The 20,730-nt window shown below is 40.1% G+C and overlaps 1 protein-coding gene across 3 annotated transcripts in view; it reads left to right on the plus strand.

Moving 5' to 3' along the window:
* TBC1D22A (TBC1 domain family member 22A) overlaps positions 1–20,730 on the plus strand; it is a gene marked incomplete at its 3' end in the record, with an annotated part of 183,757 nt that overhangs the window by 67,806 nt on the left and 95,221 nt on the right. For all 3 annotated transcript variants that reach the window (XM_080632788.1, XM_080632789.1, XM_080632790.1), the window contains 2 exons: positions 985–1,094; positions 15,642–15,717. In XM_080632788.1, the coding sequence (XP_080488914.1) occupies positions 985–1,094; positions 15,642–15,717 (186 nt within the window). The remainder of the gene's footprint in view (positions 1–984; positions 1,095–15,641; positions 15,718–20,730) is intronic.

Genomic DNA, 20,730 nt, shown 5'->3' on the forward strand with positions numbered 1-20,730 from the left:
AAGTTCCTTCTTTGGTTTAAGTTGAATCAAACACCTTTTTCTTCTGCACCTTCCGCCCCTTGAGAAGAAACCAGGGCTGGGAAAAACACTTCTTTGGTTTTTATCTTGATACAGTAAAACACTGTGAACTGCTGCTGCAAGAGGGAAGCTACAGCATTTACTTGGAGCATTCTCAACTTGTGTTAAACTCTCTTCTAGGGCTGTACGGGAGCTTTATGATTTAGCTGGCAAGGGAGCACATTTAGTGTTCAAAATGGATTTATTCAGATGCCATGGTTTAAAAGTAAGATAGTGTGGCTTAGGTGGTAAATTTCAGTTCATAGCAAAATGCGAATTTCTTTTAACATACTCGTGTGTTGAATTAAATAGGCGTCATTAGGATTCTGTGCTTTTCCAGTATTGAAAATCATGGGGTTTTTGGGAGTGACGGATAGGATTCATGTTTCCTTTTGTCTGATTTCCTTCTGGTTCCAAATGCTTGCCTGAAAAATAAGTCCTCCTTAAAAAGCTGTAGTCAGGTTTTTAAATAAATTTCACTGGTTTTCTAAAAAAACATTTTTCAGGGCTTTTTCTTCTGCCAAGACTGGCAACATATTTTGCTGTACGTGATGCAAACATAGCCATGCTTTGCAGATTGCTCATACATATCTTGAGGGCTCTCAAAGTGCTTCTGATGATCCTCCTTCAGGTGTGAAATGTTTAGAATGAAGTAATCTATTATATATTAATTCTGGTTAACCAGGCATGATTTGAGTTTTTTCACAGTCTGCAAGAAATTGAGTATTCATTAACATTTAAAGCCATTAGGTGACACAGTTGAGCAATAAATGATTCATTTAGTCCCTGTTAAAGTAAATGTACATTGAAATTTTTGACTAGAAGATAAGTGGTGGTTGTCTTTGTTTTCAATTATTTTCCTCATCCTTGCTTTATTTATTCTGTGCACTTCATTGACTTGATTCTCTTTCTCTTTTCCTGAAACAGAAGAAGAAGAAGTGGAAAATTTTGATGTTTCCAGTCTGCCTGAAGAAATGCTGCAGAACATAGAAGCTGACAGTTACTGGTGCATGAGCAAGTTGCTTGATGGCATTCAGGTAAATTGACTTTTCCTGTCTGTAAGTAGTAGAGTTAACTGATTAATGTCATGGCCTTGAAATACTTTAAGGCTGTTGAGAAAGAGTACATCTATGAAAAACAGGAGAGAAGTAGATTTTCACATTGGAGAAATCTGCTGCAAGTTTGGCATAGTATTAAGAAAGGAAAAAGAAGGGAAAAATTGTGCAACTTCCTTTTATTAAAATGAGCAGATGTTTCATTGTAGTATGATGTTCGAGAGCAGAGTTGAAATCTCCAATTCTAGAGGCATGTTGGGCATCTCCGTCACCAAGCATGGAGAACGTTTGCTCAAGTGTCCAAGTAAAATGGCCTCACTGAGTTGAAGAAAAGCTGGCTTTTTTCTTCATTTTTAAGTCATTAATATAGCAAACTCTAAACAATAGTTCTGAAAATGCAATCATATTTTTAAAACATTTATTTAAAGCTTGATACTGATGCTACTTCACCACGTGTTTGAATTTTTTCCATGTGGAGAAGCTGTAAATGGCAGCACCATTTTCTGTTCAACACAAGTTACAACTAATAATGATGGATTTGTATGTACACATTTGCAATCATTGACATGTAAGTTTATAGAAAGATCTACAAGGAATAGTAAATATGTAGCTGAACATCTTGCATTTATGTGAGGAAGGAATCCATACAATCTACCACGGATTAAGTGAGAGTCCAGATATCTGCATTTGATATTTAGCAGATTCAAACGCTTTGTGCTGCAGTGCTGACGCACCATAAAATAGAAACTTCTCAATTTATAAAAAAATTACTTGAATTAAGTATTATAGGCTTTGTGTCACATTAGGCATCAAATAATATTTATCTAATATCTGTTTTTCAGATCTGTGTTGTTAAGACTTGTGCCATCTGTGCCATAGAAAGTAAAAATCTGATTTTGTAACCTCAGAATATATGCACTAAAATGATAGTTGTTGTGAATTTCTGGGTTCTGGTGGGACCAAAATTGACCTTTGCTAGAAATAAAAAGTTTCTGAAAGGTGAAGACTTGTATTTTGCATTGGCAACAAAGGCTTTTTTTTTTGTTAGCAGTGTTTGGTAGGCACATGTTTGCAGTCAGGGTTCATTTGCTGCTTTCAGTGAGCTGATTAGAAAATAAATTACAGTTACAAATATTTAGCAGATTGCTGCTGCTTCTTTTCTTTTTTTTCTGTGTTCATACCTTCTCTTTCTGATTATTCCCTGCTTTCAAACAAGTTACTTGTATAGTGTAGAGGATCTTTTCCGTGAAATTGTTTCAGGGTTTTGTTTGTTGGTTTTTTTTTTTTTATGACAATAAAAATTGTTGCAGGGATAGCAAAACTTTATTTCATTCCTAACATTCTGTTACAAGATGAGGTGATGGACAGATGCTTCTACTGTACTTGTTGTATTCAATTGTTTAGATAGGTCCCATGTAAATTCACTTGTTTTGAAGTGCTTTGGAGAAATGCTTGAAAATTTGATGTTTTGTTTTTCCAAGTGGTTTTCATATAGCAAAGATTCTGGAGATTGTGTGAAAAATGGGTATCCTCTGATCATTAATAAATCATCATAAAATGTGAATAACCATAAAAAAATTCCTATGGATTGAAGCTGTACTGCTGTACTTTTCAGTGAAATTAAATTAATGGTTTCCAGATTCTTTATTTTGATTGCATTTTGTTGCCTGTTACTTCTTTCCTTACAGTACTTAGTATTTTTAAAAGTGCTTTAACATATTCTTACCTATGACTTATGTTTTAATACGAATGTTTCATTGGCTAAGGCATGTTGGCTAAGGCATAAGCTTGTAACAAAATTGTCATAAAATTGAGTAAAAAAACCAGAAGTCTAACTTCTTTTAAGGTATTTTAAGTGTATTTCTCCTGGTTAAAGATCAAATAAGTAGCTTAATGTTTTGTGTAGCAGTGTTGAAAAGCGTAGTTTTCTTCTCATGTTGATTCCTGTAAAAAATGACAGTTTTCTTATTTCAGTCTCTTAGAACTACTACATTTTAAAATATTTGACCACATAGCAAAAATATGTAAAAACTTATGAAGACAAAAGTAAGAACTTGAAATCCACTTTAAAGGAAGAAAGCCAGGTAAAGAAATGCAAGCCCTCCAGCTGTCTTACCTGTTTCTGGAACATCTTTGTCACAGGCCTGCTGCTCTGTTTGGGTTTTTTTTCCTAGAAAAAGGGGTTCAGAAATTACATATTTTCTCCTTAAAATTGTGTTTTCATACAAAACTGTCAAGTACTGATAAGCAGAATACTGAAATTAATTATAATGGAATTAAACTTCATTGATGAAAATTTAAGCTGTTATGTAAATGGAATGCTTATGAATTGGATGTATTCATCTATCAAAAGGATGCACTCATCTGTCAAAAGCAGGCTTGAAAATTTATGCCAGTGGTGTGACTAATGATGTTACAGTTAATTCAGTGCAACTGACAGGTGCTGCTGAAATGAAAGGGTTTACTTGGTTTTTTATTCCCATTCTCTTGTTTTGGTTCCCTTCTGTGTTGATACCACTTTACTTGTCAAGATAGAACGGTCAGGTAGTTGTAGGTTGAGTTGGTTGGGAGAACCAACCCAATGAGGAATCCACTAATTGAAAGGAAGAGGTTAAAAAACAGAATAAAGATTGTTTTGCCAAAGGGATGCCATCCAGAGGGACCTTGACAACTCTGAGGTGGGCCCATGCGAACATTATGAAATTCAGTAAGGCCAAGTGCAAGGTCCTGTACCTGGGTTGGGACAATCCCCAGTGTCAGTGCAGACTGGGGATGAACGGATTGGGAGCAGCCCTATTACATTTACTTTTCTCTGTGAAGGTGTGTCACAAGAGACTCATGTATGACTACTGATACTTTGAGATGTCTGAATAAACTGTACAGGGATTTTAAAGAAGTGGAATATGTGATGTGGTGATACGTGCAGTTGAAGAATCTCTGCAGAATATTTCTCTTAATTTATGCATCAGTATAGGCTTACATTTGATGTAAGTACTGGCCTACCTGTACTGGGTAAGTTTAAAGAGTGTACTTTGAGAACAATTAAGGTCCTGTTGCAAAATTGTTTACTCATATGAGCTAAATAGGCTGTTTTGGTTTGGTTTTGTTAGGTGTGTGTCTTTCAAGCGCATAAGAGTGTAATGGAAGAATGATTGTATTTGTATCACTATATTATTCTTAAGAGAAAACAAACTCATCCCAACTGTACCATTTTCTTGGTTCCAGAATTGTCGAAGATATCATTAAGAAATATGTATTTCTTGTTTGGGTTTTGTGACACATAGTATCTATTACTTCTCCTTTCCTCGCTCATCTTGCCCCCTTCCCTCTTTATCTAACGTATCTGTTTATTTTTAATATAACAGCACATTGTAAACTGGAGCATAAGAGCTTCCATGTGAACATCAGGAAAAACTTCTTTACTGTGAGAGTGACAGAGCACTGGAACAGGTTGCCCAGGGGGGCTGTGGAGTCTCCTACGTTGGAGATAGTCAAGGCCCGGTTGGACAAGTTCCTGTGTGATGTACTCTAGGTTACCCTGCTCTTGCAGGGGGGTTGGACTAGATGATCTTTTGATGTCCCTTCCAACCCTCGGGATTCTGTGATTCTGTGATTATTGAATTCATTATTGAATAAGAGACCGTGTTGGCACTGAGCAGCATGACAGTGACCTCCTGACATGATTAAGGCTATTAGCCTTGAGGAGAAATAAAAACCTTGGTCAAATGATCTGTTGCTTTAGCAGATTCACTAATATTTTTTGGTGATCTGGGGATTTTTATTCAAGTATGTCTTTGGCTCCAGTTAGAGAGTTTTGCAGAACTTTTCCATTAGTTAAAGTTTTGTATTGCACAATAGTTCAGTCTATTATATTTTCTTAGATTACTTTGCATTACTTTTGCAGGCTGCTATTAGGTACATCTGAAGCCGCCTTTTCCCAGCAACCTTAGTTCCCTCATCCTGTCACAGGGCATTTGCTCCATACCTCTGAGCATCTTGGTGACCTTGTGCCCTCACTCCAGTTTATTCATGTTTTTCTTGTATTGGGGTGTGGTCTTCTAGATTTTGTCTTGCATTTCAAGTTGAACAATCAAAAGATAAAGCATTTCAGATGTCAGTTTACCATGCTCATGATAAAGCCGGTTGTCTTTAACCCAGTTCTAAACTGTAGATGGTGAATGAGTATTCTTGCATTTTCACCTGTAGTAATAATGGCTGTCAATATGGGAAAACTAGAACTTACTCCACAAGTATTTTTTCCATTTAATTAAGTAGACATTCATATGTATCAATCACAATTAGCTTTTTTATTACAAGAGCGTCCTTTATAATACTTTCCTCAACAGAGTCCCATTAACATTCAAGTAGAAGGTTCATGCTGATCTGTGCCATCTGAAAACGTAATGTTCATATATAAAATAGAGTATAACTCTTCAGTTTAAGTATAATGGTAATAAAATAACCAAAGGGGAAATATATGCATTGTATAATGATCTAACCAGATGTATTAAAAATAGCAATAAAATATTAATATAATTATTTATTAGGGGCTGGAAATTTTTAGAATAAAAGGGAGATAATTAATTTCCAGGAGCTAACATATGCTGATGTAGGTGTTAACTATTTCTATGGCTGATTATATAACAAGACTTATGATCTACGGAGGGATTCCAGCAAAGTTCTTTCTTGTTCCTCAGTTACTGAAAGTTGTTGCTAATGTGTGCCTCAAGTCAGATGGATGGAGGGGTGGATGGATTGAATGCTGCTTTGAAAGCCTTTCAGAGGTCTGTGGCAAGAGATAAATAGCATGAATATGCAGCTCAGATGTTGAGAAGTATGTACAGGAATAACTGACCCTAGTTTTTCTGAAAATTCTTCATGGGACCTTCCAAAGGTTTATTTCTAAGGAAAAAATAGGTTGAAGATTGCTTTCTTTTAATGTTTTTGTTAAACTCCTGCAAGACAGGCTTTCTGATTATGTCTGCAATTAGTTTGGGCAGCTGGTTTAGGGTTATGATAAATTGCACATCTATTGTCTGAGAATATAGGTGCGTTAGTCAAGATTGACAGATAAGAGGAATATGTACTGTGTCTGTGTCTAGTTGTTATCTCCCTCTTGTCATGTGAACCACCTGTCTGTTGCGTATGTGATTTCAAGCCATGGGTCAAGTTTCTGTATCACAGGCACTGCAAGGTCTACCAATGCTAATGTGGTGATATTTTGTCTAGTATTTCTGGGTGTGCATCAGCCCAGCACTTCTGGTAATCTTAGCTAAATGGAGGAAGTAGGCTTTCCTCCCCTCAGCTGAACACAGCACTGCAATTGTGGTGTGTTCAGGGGAAATGTGATATATGGTATCTGTTTCATAAGCAGGCTTCAGAATCTCCGCTAAAGTCATATAGCTGATACTGAAAGACAGTACTGCAGTAGTGCTCCAATTTCTACATAAATAGATCCTAATACCAGTCAGAAATGTATGCTTTAGAAAGTGAGAGTCCTGTCAGGAATTGTCAGAAACTCTAACAGTAGTTATTTCTGTACATAGTTCTCTTAATGTTTGAGCTGCGTATTCATTCTTTGTGTATCTTCCTGCAGCTGCTATTGCTGTAACTCCATCTGTGAGAGAGAACTTCTATATGGTAATAGCCATGTTTAGTAATTTCCAGAAATCTAGATTGTTCATTTTATGCTAGTGTCTTGTCCAAGTTGTATCCTGGGAATGACAAAACATGGTGGGTTTTTTTCCTTGAAGCTACAACTATTCTAAGGAAAACCAATGGATTTGCTTGATCAGAATTGTGTTTTAAAACACTTGTAAAAGTAATAGCTATTTTTTTGGGGGGGAATTAAAATGCAAGTTGTGTTGTAAAACTTTATGAATGCTAATACATATATGTATATATATTTATATGTATATATGTACATATATATATAAAAATTATGGGGATGACAGCTGATGATTGCAAGCAGATTGCTCTGCTTTGCTGAAAGTGACTTTGTTGTTGAATGGAGACTTCTATTGAATAAACAATATCTCGGGGTTACTCTTTTCATTGTCAGTGGTTTTCATAAAGCTATTTCTAAATTATGAAAAAGTTTAATTTAAACTTCCAGTTTCTCAAATTTAGATATTAATTTTAAAATCATAAACATGATAAATTTAATGAGAAATAGGCTCTGCAATTAGGACAGGCATTTGTGCCTCTTCAGGGTTCTAGAAGGGCTTTCCTTCCAATCGGAAATGGACAACCTCAACAGTTTTAGCAAGCGCTTATATGATACCCTAAATGTTTTTTTTTCCTGTTACTCTGTCTGTATATCATATGTGAGACTCAAATCTTGTGAAACATAAGCGTGGCCACAACAGGTGCCAGAATCTTTTCTGTTTTCATGCTCATTTTATAGTGCTTTAAACTGAGTGAAGGAAAAGAAGAAAAACTAGAGCAAGTGTCTAGAAATTTTTCTGTAAGCAGGTTTTACCTTTCTCAATTCAAGAGAATGTTGTTAGAATACACATAAATTATTGTTAAAAATACCATTAAGGGCAGACTTGAGGGCAAAACATGCAGTATTGTGTCATTCTCTGTGACTTTGCATTTTCCAAAGGACCTTCAGATCTTCAAACTCTTGTTTGAAGCTCCTCTGCATAGAGTTCTTTGAATACTTTATTAATACCTGAAGAAAAAAAATACATTTTATTGAAGAATGCTAGGAAGTTGATAAACTGAGAGAGTAGAGTTGTAACTGTGAGCTGTTTGAGTGTAATTAACACAGCTGTTAAGTTAGGCCTGCTGTTTTGATGTGATGGTAATTAGAGCATATCTGCTATCATCTGTTCAAAACTCTGAATAGTGAAAATATTGAAAAAGCATATCTACTGTAGTCTTCCTGTATGGCTCTGAGTAGATGTAGTCTGAGCAGCCAATGACTATATCATGGTCGTTGATGATCTGGCCTTAGCCAGATTGTTTCAGAGTGGGTCCTGAAACTCTTGATGTGCCAACATCTGAGACTTTTTGAATAAATGGTCCTTCAAACCGGTCTCCACTGAGACTATCATTAATAATGAGCCTGAGCCATACTTTGCAAAGTATCTACTTTGCAGCTAAAATTTGTAAATTGATTTAGAAGAACTGCAATTAAATCTATTGTTTGTGGTATCACTGAACTGTATAGTAGAAGTACGCTACAACAGTAAGCTTTACATGGAAATTGCTGAGTTTGGACTAGTGTCTATCCATGTCTATCCGTCTTTTGGTACCATCCTGAAATTTCTAGTGGCTTGCTTAGTCACTGTAAGACGTAAGTTCCTACCCATCCGTTTGAGAAGAATGAATGCATCATAGGATACATCATTAGGATACTATGTTTCAGGATGCCCAGTAAGAATTTCAGAGGCAGTTGCTAACTCTGCTCAATTAGAAATATATCTTTGATTACGTCCTGTGAAGGTCTCTGGTAATGGGTAAACAAGATCAGTGCTCAGAACTGCTTTAGTATGAGAAGAATGGAATGGAGTGGGTATGACATCAGATTTTGAAAATGATTTCAAGAGGATTCAGGAGAGCACAGATGATTAGGCATGCACATCAGGAATGTTTGTAGAAAGTGTAAAAATAAACAGAATAAATGGATAAAGGATAGAACTGCACATTATTTAATATTTTCTATAACTTCTGTAAAGCAGCAGAAATCTGGCAGCTTTTGGAAGGAGTTGGTGAGCCTGTGAACACCTCTACAGTTTAGCTGCATTTGCAAAATGCACTTTGATAAAGTCCTTTACCAGAAATGCGTAAAGAAGCTAAGTATCCATGGTGGGAGCATTGCCTGTTACCACATGAGGAGGAGAAGGATTTATACAAGCGTTCCTCAAAAGAGAATCCATCACTTTGCTACTTTTAAAACCTAAAATGAGCTTGTGCTAGGTATGCTGTATGCTGTTCTAATCCCTTCTGTCCATCTCATTTTGAAATGATAGATTGAAAGTTAAACAAAAAAAACCCAAACCCACGACAAAACAGAACAAGGTAAGTGTGATCAAACGTATGGAACAGTTTCTGAATTACGGGTTATTTTGATCAGTACATTGTTGTTGAACAGCATATGTGACCTGAAAAGATGAGCAACACTGTGCATATACTTGTGTTTTGGATGCAGTCGTCAGATTATTGGCAATATTTTTTCTTTTCCATTTGTCTGGCTTTATTTCTCTTGCCCTGGTGACATGAAAGGTTGGTTCCCTTCCCTTTTCATCTTCCTTCTTCTCTTAAAATTATCCTATCATTGCCTATTTCATAGAGTCATAAAATAGGTTTGGAAAGGACCTTAAGATCTTCTAGTTCCAGCACCCCTGCCATGGGCAGGGGCACCTCACACTAAACCATGCCACCCACGGCCTCATCCAGCCTGGCCTTGAACACCGCCAAGGATGGAGCATTCACAACCTCCCTGGGCAACCCATTCCAGTGCCTCACCACCCTCACAGTAAAGAATTTCTTCCTTAGATCCAATCTAAACTTCCCCTGTTTAAGTTTGAACCCGTTACCCCTTGTCCTGTCACTACAGTCCCTGATGAAGAGTCCATCCCCAGCATCCTTGTAGGCCCCCTTCAGATACTGGAAGGCTGCTTGAGGTCTCCACGCAGCCTTCTCTTCTCCAGGCTGAACAGCCCCAACTTTCTCAGCCTGTCTTCATACGGGAGGTGCTCCAGTCCCCTGATCATTCTCGTGGCCCTCCTCTGGACTTGTTCCAACAGTTCCATGTCCTTTTTATGTTGAGGACACCAGAACCGCACACAATACTCCAAGTGAGGTCTCACAAGAGCAGAGCAGAGGGGCAGGATCACCTCCTTTGACCTGCTGGTCACGCTTCTCTTGATGCAGCCCAGGATACAGTTGGCTTTCTGGGCTGCGAGCGCACACTGAAGCCGGCTCATGTTCATTTTCTCATCGACCAACACCCCCAAATCCTTCTCTGCAGGGCTGCTCTGAATCTCTTCTCTGCCCAACCTGTAGCTGTGCCTAGGATTGCTCTGACCCAGGTGAAGGACCTTGCACTTGGCATGGTTAAACTTCATAAGGTTGGCATCAGCCCACCTCACAAGCGTGTCAAGGTCTCTCTGAATGGCATCCCTTCCCTCCAGTGTATCAACCGAACCACACAGCTTGGTGTCATCGGCAAACTTGCTGAGGGCACACTCAATCCCACTGCCCATGTAACCAACAAAGATGTTGAACAAGACCAGTCCCAACACCGATCCCTGAGGGACACCACTCGTTACTGGTCTCCAGCTGGACATCGAGCCATTGACCACAACTCTTTGCGTACGGCCATCCAGCCAGTTCTTTATCCACTGAGTGGTCCACCCATCAAATTGATGTCTCTCCAATTTAGAGACAAGGATGTCGTGTGGGACAGTGTCGAACGCTTTGCACAAGTCCAGGTAGATGACGTCAACTGCTCTGCCCCTTGTCCATCAGTTCCGTAGCCCCATCATAGAAGGCCATCAAATTGGTCAGGCAGGATTTCCCCTTAGTGAAGCCATGCTGGCTGTCACCAACCACCTCCTTGTTTTTCATGTGCCTTAGCACGCCTTCCAGGAGAATCTGCTCCAAGAGTTTGCCAGGCACAGAGGTGAGACTGACTGGTCTGTAATTCCCTGGGTCATCCATTTTCCCCTTCTTGAAAATGGGGGTTATATTTCCTTTTTTCCAGTCGTCAGGAACTTCACCTGACTGCCATGAGTTTTTCAAATATGATGCCAGTGGCTTAGCAACTTCATTCGCCAGCTCCTTCAGGACCCACGGATGGATTTCGTCAGGTCCCATGGACTTGTGTACGTTCAGGTTTTTAAGATGGTCTCGAAGCAGATCGTCTCCTACAGTGGGCCTAGGGTCTTCATTCTCACAGTCCATGCATCTGCCTTCCAAGAGTTGGGTGGTGCGGTCAGAGATTTTGCCAGTGAAGACCGAGGCAAAGAAATCATTGTGAACCTCAGCCTTCTCCAAATCCTGGGTAGCCAGTTCTCCTGATATCTTCAGGAGGGGGCCTACGTTGTCCCTAGTCTGTCTTTTATTCGCTACGTTCCTGTAGAATCCCTTCCTGTTATCCTTAACATCCCTAGCCAAGTTCAATTCTAACTGGGCCTTAGCCTTCCTCACCTGGTCCCTAGCTTCCCGGACAACATCCCTGTATTCTTCCCAGGCCACCTGTCCCTGCTTCCACCTTTCATAAGCCTCTTTTTTCCTTTGAATTTTCCTGAGCAGCTCCTTATCCATCCAAGGAGGTCTCCTGGCCCTCCTGCTGCACTTCCTTCTAGTTGAAATACAACACTCCTGAGCTTGTAGCAGGTGATCCTTGAATATCAACCAACAGTCTTGGGCCCCCCTGCCCTCTAGGGCTGTGTCCCATGGAACCTTACTAATCAGGCTCCTGAAGAGGCCAAAGTCTGCTCTCTTGAAGTCCAGAGCAGTGAGCTTGCTGCACGCTCTTCTCACTGTCCTGAGGATCTCGAATTCGACCATCTCATGATCACTGCAACCAAGGCTGCCCTGGAGCGTCACATTTCCAAGCAGCCCTTCCCTGTTGGTGAGCACGAGGTCAAGCATGGCACCTCTCCTTGTCGGCTCCTCTATTACTTGCAGAAGGAAGTTGTCTTCCACACAGTCGAGGAACCTCTTGGATTGCTTGTGCTGGGCCGTACCTTCATTCCAGCAGATGTCAGGGTGGTTGAAGTCTCCCATGAGCACAAGGGCCTATGAGTGTAAGGCTTTTCCTATTTGTCTGTAGAGTGCTTCATCCACAAATTCCTCTTGATCAGGCAGTCTGTAAAGAGAAAAGATGGGGATATTGTTTAGGTAAAGTCTGCAAAGTCTCCCTCTCCCCTCTGTGCCGCAACTTGCTTTCATTATGTGAGTGTGGGAGGGTCCTCCCAGTTAAATCTGTTCAGTGCATTTTTTTGTTTGTTTTCACTTTCTAATCAAGTTTCTTCCATTTAGAATTTCTCTAACTTTAAAAAACAACAACAAAAAAGGAGTTACCTCATACATTTTTCAAAGTTTAGTGAAGGCTATAATTGAATTATTTTATTTTAAATTATAATGATTATGTTTTTGAGAAGTCTTGCCAGACCTAGTTGTAATTGCAGGGCGGTGAGGTGGTTGTACTAGCCTCTACACAATAAGTACAGACTAATAACACAGAGATTTGAGGCTGAAGCAAGTTTTGAGCCCTTGTGACATTATCAAGTCTTAACCTTCTGCATAAGGTGAAACTAATTATGTGTCTGGATTCTGAACTAGTTATTACAACCGTTCAGCTGTGAAGTAGGTTAGCATAGTTCACTGAAAGTATGTTGGAAGCTATCTGGGCAGAACGTCAAGGAATTTCGATAATGCACACCAATGCATGAATATTTTATGTTTATCATGGATTCTGTCATGTACTTATGCATATTTTGGCATATATGAATGCTTGCTAGAAAGTCTCAAGAACAGTGGTTAGAAATGTAAGGTTTTTTATGTTACCTGTTTGCTGAAGATCTCTTGAGGCAAGACAATCCCTGTTTTCAACTACTTTATGACTTTCAGAGTTTGTATTTTGCTTAATATTGATGGTCGAAGTTACACAAGGAATACATGAGGAAATATAACAAAAATTTGCAGGATGAATAATGAAATGCTTCTATGAGGACCCACAACTGTGTGGGGGAATAGATAGGGAGCTGAATACTGGAATCCTTTTTTCTTCAGAAGTTAGTGAAGAACTTGCATGGGGTTTGAGTGGCAAGTTTTGGTAGCAGGGGAGCTGCATGAGTGTCTTCTGTGAGAAGAGGCCCAGTGTCAAGACAGAGCCAGTTCCAGCCAGGCACAAGGCAGATCTGTTGCTGGCCAAAACTGAGCCTGTTGGCAATGCTGGTGGTGCCCCTGTGGTAACATATTTAGGAAAGGGTAAAAAGCCACTGTGCAGCAGCTGTGAGAGAGGAGTGAGAAAAAGAGAAACAACTCTGCAGACACCAAGGTCATGAAGAAGGAGGGCAGGAGGTGCTCCAAGCACTGAGATTCCCCTGCAGCCCATGGTGCAGCCCATGGTGAGGCAGGCTGTGCCCCTGCAGCCCATGGAGATTCACGGTGGAGCAGATCTCCACCTGCAGTCTGGGGAGAACCTCACACTGGAGAAAGGTGGAGATGCCTTAATGGAAACTGCAGCCCATGGAGAAGAGCCTGCATAGGAGCAGGCTTTCTTGCAAGATGTATGGCCCATGGGGAACAGCAGAGATTAAGTGTGATGAACTGACCACAACCCCCAATTCCTATCTCCCTGTGCCTCTTGGTGGGGAGGAGGTAGAGGAGTTGGAATTAAAGTTGAGTCAAATTTTGAAGCTGATATTGTCAATTAAATTGTATGATATAGGAATTAAAATCTTAACCGCTGTACTTCTGTATTGGCCTGAGCAATAATTCATGTATTTCCCAAGATTGACAAGTTTTCTTATTTAACTGTATTACTAGCTTTTTGTCCTACCTAGAAGCACATAAGGAGCAAGAATAGTAGATAACAGAATACTTTTTGTGTTTACAGCGTCCTTCTCACAGTTTTGGAAACTCTAGAAAGTCAATTACAAGTATCATAGAAGGGAATGTGTACAGTACAGTTTAGTTAGAAGAAAGGACTGGAGGTGCCAGCAGAGAACTTTTCAGATAGATGAGTCAGCACCAGTAGAAGAGTGAATCCCAGCTGTGCTTATTTGCAGCTGAAATAATGAACAGAGAAATAAATGGACAAAATGTCAAATGTGCTGAAGAGCAAACTTACCTGTTTTCAAACCCAAACCCCAAAGTTTTGGGTTGCATTTCCATGTATGTACGGAGTAAATGATACTTTGAGAAAGAAAACACTTTTGTATTTATAGATCACTGTTTGGAGTTGCACTACCTAGGGAGAGACTAATGATCCAAGTAGCAGTATTTTAACTTTGTGTTGGCTTTCAGTGGATCTGTCATAGATTAAATATTTGAGTATCATATTGCTGTAATTTGAGTACAGTACTTCTAGAAATACCAGTTAACTTTAAATAAATTAATAGAATCATAGAATCATAGAATAGTTAGGGTGGGAAAGGACCTTAAGATCATCTAGTTCCAACCCGCCTGCCATGGGCAGGGACACCCCACACTAAACCATGTCACAGAACAGTATATAAGCATTTGCAATACAGTTTTCATTGTTAGAGTACTTTCTGTAGGAAAATGGATATGATATTTCCCAAAGAGATTTTAAGATTAAATAGCAAATAAAATAAGAAGAGCAAATAAAAACCCCAACAAAACAAACATGTAAAACAGTCAAGAAAGTCAATATGGCCTTAAAAAAACAAACAAACCAACAAACACCAAAATACAACCAACCAAAAATTTCTCAAAATATCTAAAAATGAACTTGATATTCACCCCTTTTACTGTTATGGCCAAGTTAAAATTTGAAATCAAGTCAAGAAAATATTCCAACATCAGTGAAAATTTTTTTAAGGATTAGTTTTGGGATAGTTGCTCAGTTGACCAATTGGTTTTCATATTCTAGTAATAGCAGTTGAGACGAAAAATCATTTCCCCTGACTTTCTGTTACGAAAAAAACAATTTTCCGTAGAAACTTTCTTTTAAAATATAGATTGGTAAGTTTCTTTTCTTGAATCTTCCTGTGTAGAAAACCATAACAAAATGAGTGGAGTTGAGGGATTGTCAAATACTCAGAAGCGTTGCTGTGTATTTTTAAAAATATCATATTTAAAAAGGTTGATCACTTTGGGGTTCAAGTGGAGATATCTTTCTCCTTCTCATTATTGCAAACTCTAGTGTATACTGTGGAGTTGCAATCCAGAAATAAAAAATTCAGTTAGAGTCAATGCATTTGAACAAATAGATGCAAATACCCTGCCATTTTAGCTATATGGCTTGTGTATTAGATTTTGGTTCATGATATTAACTGTAACCTTGGGTTCAGAACAGTCATGATTCCATTAAAATAGTCTTTTGATTTCCTGGGCTGCTGGAAGGTATTGTTCTGAACTTCTAAAGATCAAATTCTTACTCTGAAACTGATTAGGGTCTAAATTTTCATATTTCCTACATTATTTGTCATAGAATAGTAAATTTATGAGAAAAAGTTTACCTTAAAAAAATCTCTAGCATGGCACATTTGGCATTGAAGATGACAGCCGTTTAAAACTACTTGGACTTCTGCAAGAAAGCTGTAAATCCAGGGACACTAAATTAGCATGTAGAGAGCAATTGATGCAGTAATAGCTATAGAATATACTGTTAGGGATGGGGTCTTGAAGTAGGACTATACAGTGTGATGATTTACTACTTAACTGTAGAAGCAGTTCTAGGAAACATAAAAACAAGACACAAACACCTTAATAAAACATAGAAAAATACATGGATTGAGACACGTAATTGAAGGAAAAGGTTTATTTAGTTTTGTTTGTTTTTTTTTCTCTCTACAAACTTGTATATGATCTCTTCTTCAGGATAACTACACATTTGCACAGCCAGGAATTCAGAAGAAAGTGAAAATGTTGGAAGAACTTGTTAGTCGGATCGATGGTAAGTCTTAAAAGCTAATTTCTAAATTTTTCACTGAAAGGGTTTTGTTAAAATGTCTGCAAGAAATCAAGTCATCACTGCAGTTACCTACAGTGGTGGGGTAACATCACCTTCCTCAGATGAGGTGTCATAATCAATTTGTGGCACACTGGCCTTTGGAAGATCACTGTTGTGTATAATTTAAAGGAAAGCCACTAGAGCATGAGCCACTTTCATTACTTTTTATTAAGGCAATATAATCAAAATTCAATGGCAATTTCTTTGCAGCAGAGTAATGACCACATACAAAAGGCAGCCAGTATTCATTTCACATTAAGCTCAGTGATTGTTGTAATTCAGGCAAGTCACAGTGGTTGTTTATGGTTGTCCTTCGGCACTATGTTTTGTGCCTTTGTGCATCATTTTGCTATCTGGAATGCCTGAATAATTTCTCTGTGGAATCCAATTAATTATGAACTCTGGAAGTAACATCTTTAATATTATAGATAAATTACTGTGTGTGCAGGGGTAATTTTAGATTATGCTTTCATGTTTTAGCAGGGCATTTTGAAATATTTTCTACCTTCATCTTTAAAATAATTCCCTTCGTGAAATGCTGACTGTCATATTGCTAGAACAAAGTTTAATTAAATGAAATGCAAGAGATAATGCTTGCCCATTCTAAACATACTCTCTTGATAGTTTGTTAAATTAATGAACAGAGTATTAACAAAATGTTGCCAAGCAGAACCAGGCATATATTTGCAACATTAGCCTGTCAGTGATGAGATAGAAAAAAATATTTCTTGTATATTTGATAATCTGCTTGGAAAGATTAATTCCATCTTTTCATTAAACAAACTATGTGGTTGTTTTGTCCCAGTGCTTACCATAGTAGATTTTGGGTTAGCCTGCGCATATTCACTGCCTGAATATTTGATAATGTATTTGATAATATGCTCATTGTGCATTTTTAGGTTGTTAAAGGAGTTTTAATGAACAAAAACTAAGGGCAGGAGACATTACATCATTTATGTACTGTTACAGGAAGGTTACAATGTAAACATAATGATATTTGTGTAATATTGCACTATAAATGTAAATGTATGTGACACTTGTAAATGTGTTTTTAAAAATGTAAATGAGTATGAAAAATATAAGGGGATACTTCTGTATATAAGGTAGCAAAATATGTGCATAAAATATTTTTAAACCAGTGTATTTTACTTCAAAGATTAACTGCTTGTGGTTTGAATTTTTAATGTCATTTTATGCTTATATCGATTTTGATATTTACATTTCATAAAATCATAGAATAGTTAGGGTTGGAAAGGACCTTAGGGTCATCACGTTCCAGCACCCTGCCATGGGCAGGGACACCTCACACTAAACCATGTCACCCAAGGCTCTGTCCAGCCTGGACTTGAACACGGCCAGGGATGGAGCATTCACAAATTCCTTGGGCAACCCATTCCAGTGCCTCACCGCCCTTACAGTAAAGAACTTCTTCCTTATATCCAATCTAAACTTCCCCTGTTTAAGTTTTAACCTATTACCCCTTGTCCTATCACTACAGTCCCTAATGAAAAGTCCCTCCCCAACATCCTTCTAGGCCCCTGTCGTGGTTTAAGCCCAGTCGGCAACAAGAACCATGCAGCCACTTACTCACTCCCCCCTTTTCTCCCCCTGCTCCCGGAGTGATAGGGAGGAGAGTCAGAAGAATGTAACTCCCACGGGTTGAGATAAGAACAGTCCAGTAACTAAGGTATAACACAAACCACTGCTCCTGCCACCAATAATAATAACGATAAGGGAAATAACAAGGGAAGAGAATACAACCGCTCAATACAAGCCTGACTCGAGCAGTGATCTAGCCCTTTCGGGTAACTGTCCCCAGTTTATATAGATATGCTGTGGTATGGAATACCTCTTTGGCTAGTTTGGGTCAGGTGTCCTGTCTCTGCTTCCTCCCGGCTTCCTCTCCTCCCTGGCGGAGCATGAGACTCAGAAAAGTCCTTGGTCAGAGTGTCCTGGGTTTAACAGTGGCAGTCAGTTTTTTTTCTCCTTCTTAGTAGCTGTTGCAGCACTGTGTTTTTGACTTTTGGCCTGGGAACAAAAAACTGATAACACTGATGTTTAGACTGACCAAGGACTTTGTGAGTCTCATGCTCTGCCAGGGAGGAGGAGGGGCCGGGAGGAAGCGGGGACAGGACACCTGACCCAGACTGGCCAAGGAGGTATTCCATACCACAGCACGTCATGCCCGGGGATGTAACTGGGAGCTACCCGGAAGGGCACGTCCCCTTTTCGGTCGGGCTGTCTTTTCCGGCGGGCGGTATCGTATTCTCTTCCCTTGTTATTTCTCTTGTCGTTGTTATTGTTGGTGGCGGCAGTGGTGATTTGTGTTATACCTTAGTTGCTGGACTGTCTTTATCTCAACCCGTGGGAGCTGCATTCTTTTGATTCTCCTCCCCGTCCCTCCAGAAGCGGAGGGAAGAAAGGTGGGGGGAGGCAGTAGACTGCGTGGTTCTGATTTACAGCTTGGGCTTAAACCACGACAGTTCTATTTTGGCGCCCAACGTGGGGCACAAAGGGTTGAGATAACGACAGATCTGACCGGAGTGTGTCTAATCGTATTTGTGATAAGCATTCAGTGTTTTGGATTGATAGTCACTCGTCACAATGCTGATTTATTGGCTCTCAAAGTTGTTGGTTTTGATCTCACAGTCTCAATATGCCGTAGGTTACTTAGAGCCGGTATTTGCTGTGTTAGTGTTTTTCAAGTGTGGGGCTTGGGCTAAGGTTATTGTCTCATTGTATTTTATGGTAATGACTTGTAATACAATAGAAAAATTGATCATGAAACTGGTCTGGCTTATGTTCCCAGTGTGGTCACCACCTTTATACTTTGGGAGGTATATAATACAAATGCTTAGCAACTATACATCTTTTTTCTCCTTCCTGGGTGGTCAACCTATGAAGGAGACATTCTTTTACCCTCCCAGTGCCCCTTCCAGACTGTTTACATCATTGCTTGAGAGTTTTGAAGTTTTTGAGTGGCCTTTTAATATTGTTGAGACCTGTTTGCTGATTGTGATGGGGGTCACCATGTTGGCACGCATACAGAGTGTGTTTTGTCCACAACCATTACGTCTGATCTCAAGAGTTAAGCAGAGTCGGGTTTGGGCCTTATCTGGGGTTAGACGACAAAATAGGGGGACCGAGAGATTTTCCCCGAGGCTGGACAGCCATGAGTGGCAGGGTGTGTGGGATAGTATGGGCAAGTACCTAGGTCAGTGGGCCCCTCCAGTGTTTTGGAACTTCACCACCGAACAAGTGCAAAATCCAGAAGAATTAGTAAAACACTTAAATGAGGTGTGTTGTCATCCTGGTCATACCAGAGAGGGACAAATCATGTCAACCTGCTGGTGCTTGGCCTATGCTTACCGGGCCTTGTTCAACGCTATCCAGCACCTTCAAGAGGAAAGAAATGTCCCTGGATCTGAGGGCGAAGCAACAGACAGCGCAGCTACTCCAGCTCCGAGCACAGCAGCTACACCTCCCCCAGCGACAAGTACAGCCACTACTAAAACTTCGACTGCAACAGACAGTGCAGCTACCCCAGCGACAAGTACAGCCGCTACTCAAACTTCAACTGCAACAGACAGCGAAGCTACCCCAGCCCCAACCACAGCAGCTACACCACCCTCCGCGACAAGTACAGTTGCTACTCAAAGCACAGTGATAATGACTGCAGCTAAACCAGAGGACCAATTCGTACCAATATCGATTGCCCCCATACGCAAGAGAAAAAGCAAAAAAGAGGCAAGAAGGGTGAAGCAAGATGAAGAAACAATGTATTCACCACTCAGGACAGCATCTGGTCAGGAGTCATCATCACATGACGAAGAAGAAGAAGAAGAGGTGACTTCTCGACCTCGGACCTCAACCGAGCTACGGAATATGCGAAAAGATTTTACCCGTCAACCAGGGGAGCACATCATCACCTGGTTGCTCCGATGCTGGGACAATGGGGCCGATGGCCACGAACTAGGAGGTATGGAAGCCAAGCAGCTGGGATCACTTGCTAGAGAAGGGGGAATTGACAAAGCAATTGCAAGAGAGAAAAAGTCCCTCAGTCTTTGGAGGCAGCTCTTGGCAGCTGTGAAAGAAAGGTTTCCATACAAGGATGATGTTACGAGTCGTTTGGCCAAGTGGACTACTTTAGACAAAGGCATCCAGTCTCTGAGGGAATCAGCCATCGTAGAGATGATCTATCACACCAAACCGAATAACGGAGATATACCCATAGACCCAGATGAAGTCGAATGTACACGACCCATGTGGCGAAAACTTACACGGAATGCACCGTCATCATATGCCCATTCATTGGCAACGGTAACCTGGGGTGACATAGTAACACCAACAGTGGATGAAATGATTCACAAACTCCGAGAGTTCGAAGACAGTCTCACCCCTTCCATCATCTCAGCTGTGGAAAAACTGTCCCAGGATGTCAAACAATTGAGGGACGATCTATCTGATTTATCCAGCTCCTCACTTGTACCAACACACGTCTCAGCTGTTAACAAAAGACGTCCTGTTGTTCAAGACAGAAGATATAGAAGGCAAACACCACGGGCCACCCTATGGTTTTACCTGCGGGATCATGGAGAAGACATGACGAAGTGGGATGGAAAACCTACTTCAGCTTTGGAGGAACGGGTGCATGAATTGAAAATAGGAACAAGGGTCAAGACTGAACATCCCATGAGAGCTGTGGCTTCAGTCTCTGGTGAGCAGGTTCCCAGATGGAGCGGAAGAGCTGATTTTACTCCAGCTCCTGTGATAACGAAGAATAATCCCTTTCAACACGACTTAGGTGTCCAACGTTGTGATGACTGTTAGAGGGGCCCTGCCTCCAGCCAGGTGGAGGTAGGGGATAATCGGATTTACTGGACTGTGTGGGTCAGATGGCCTGGCACATCAGTCCCACAGAAGTATAAAGCTCTCGTAGATACCGGTGCACAGTGT

Source organism: Psittacula echo, assembly GCF_963264785.1.
Source record: "Psittacula echo genome assembly, chromosome: 1".
Classification (NCBI taxonomy): Eukaryota; Metazoa; Chordata; class Aves; order Psittaciformes; family Psittacidae; genus Psittacula; species Psittacula echo.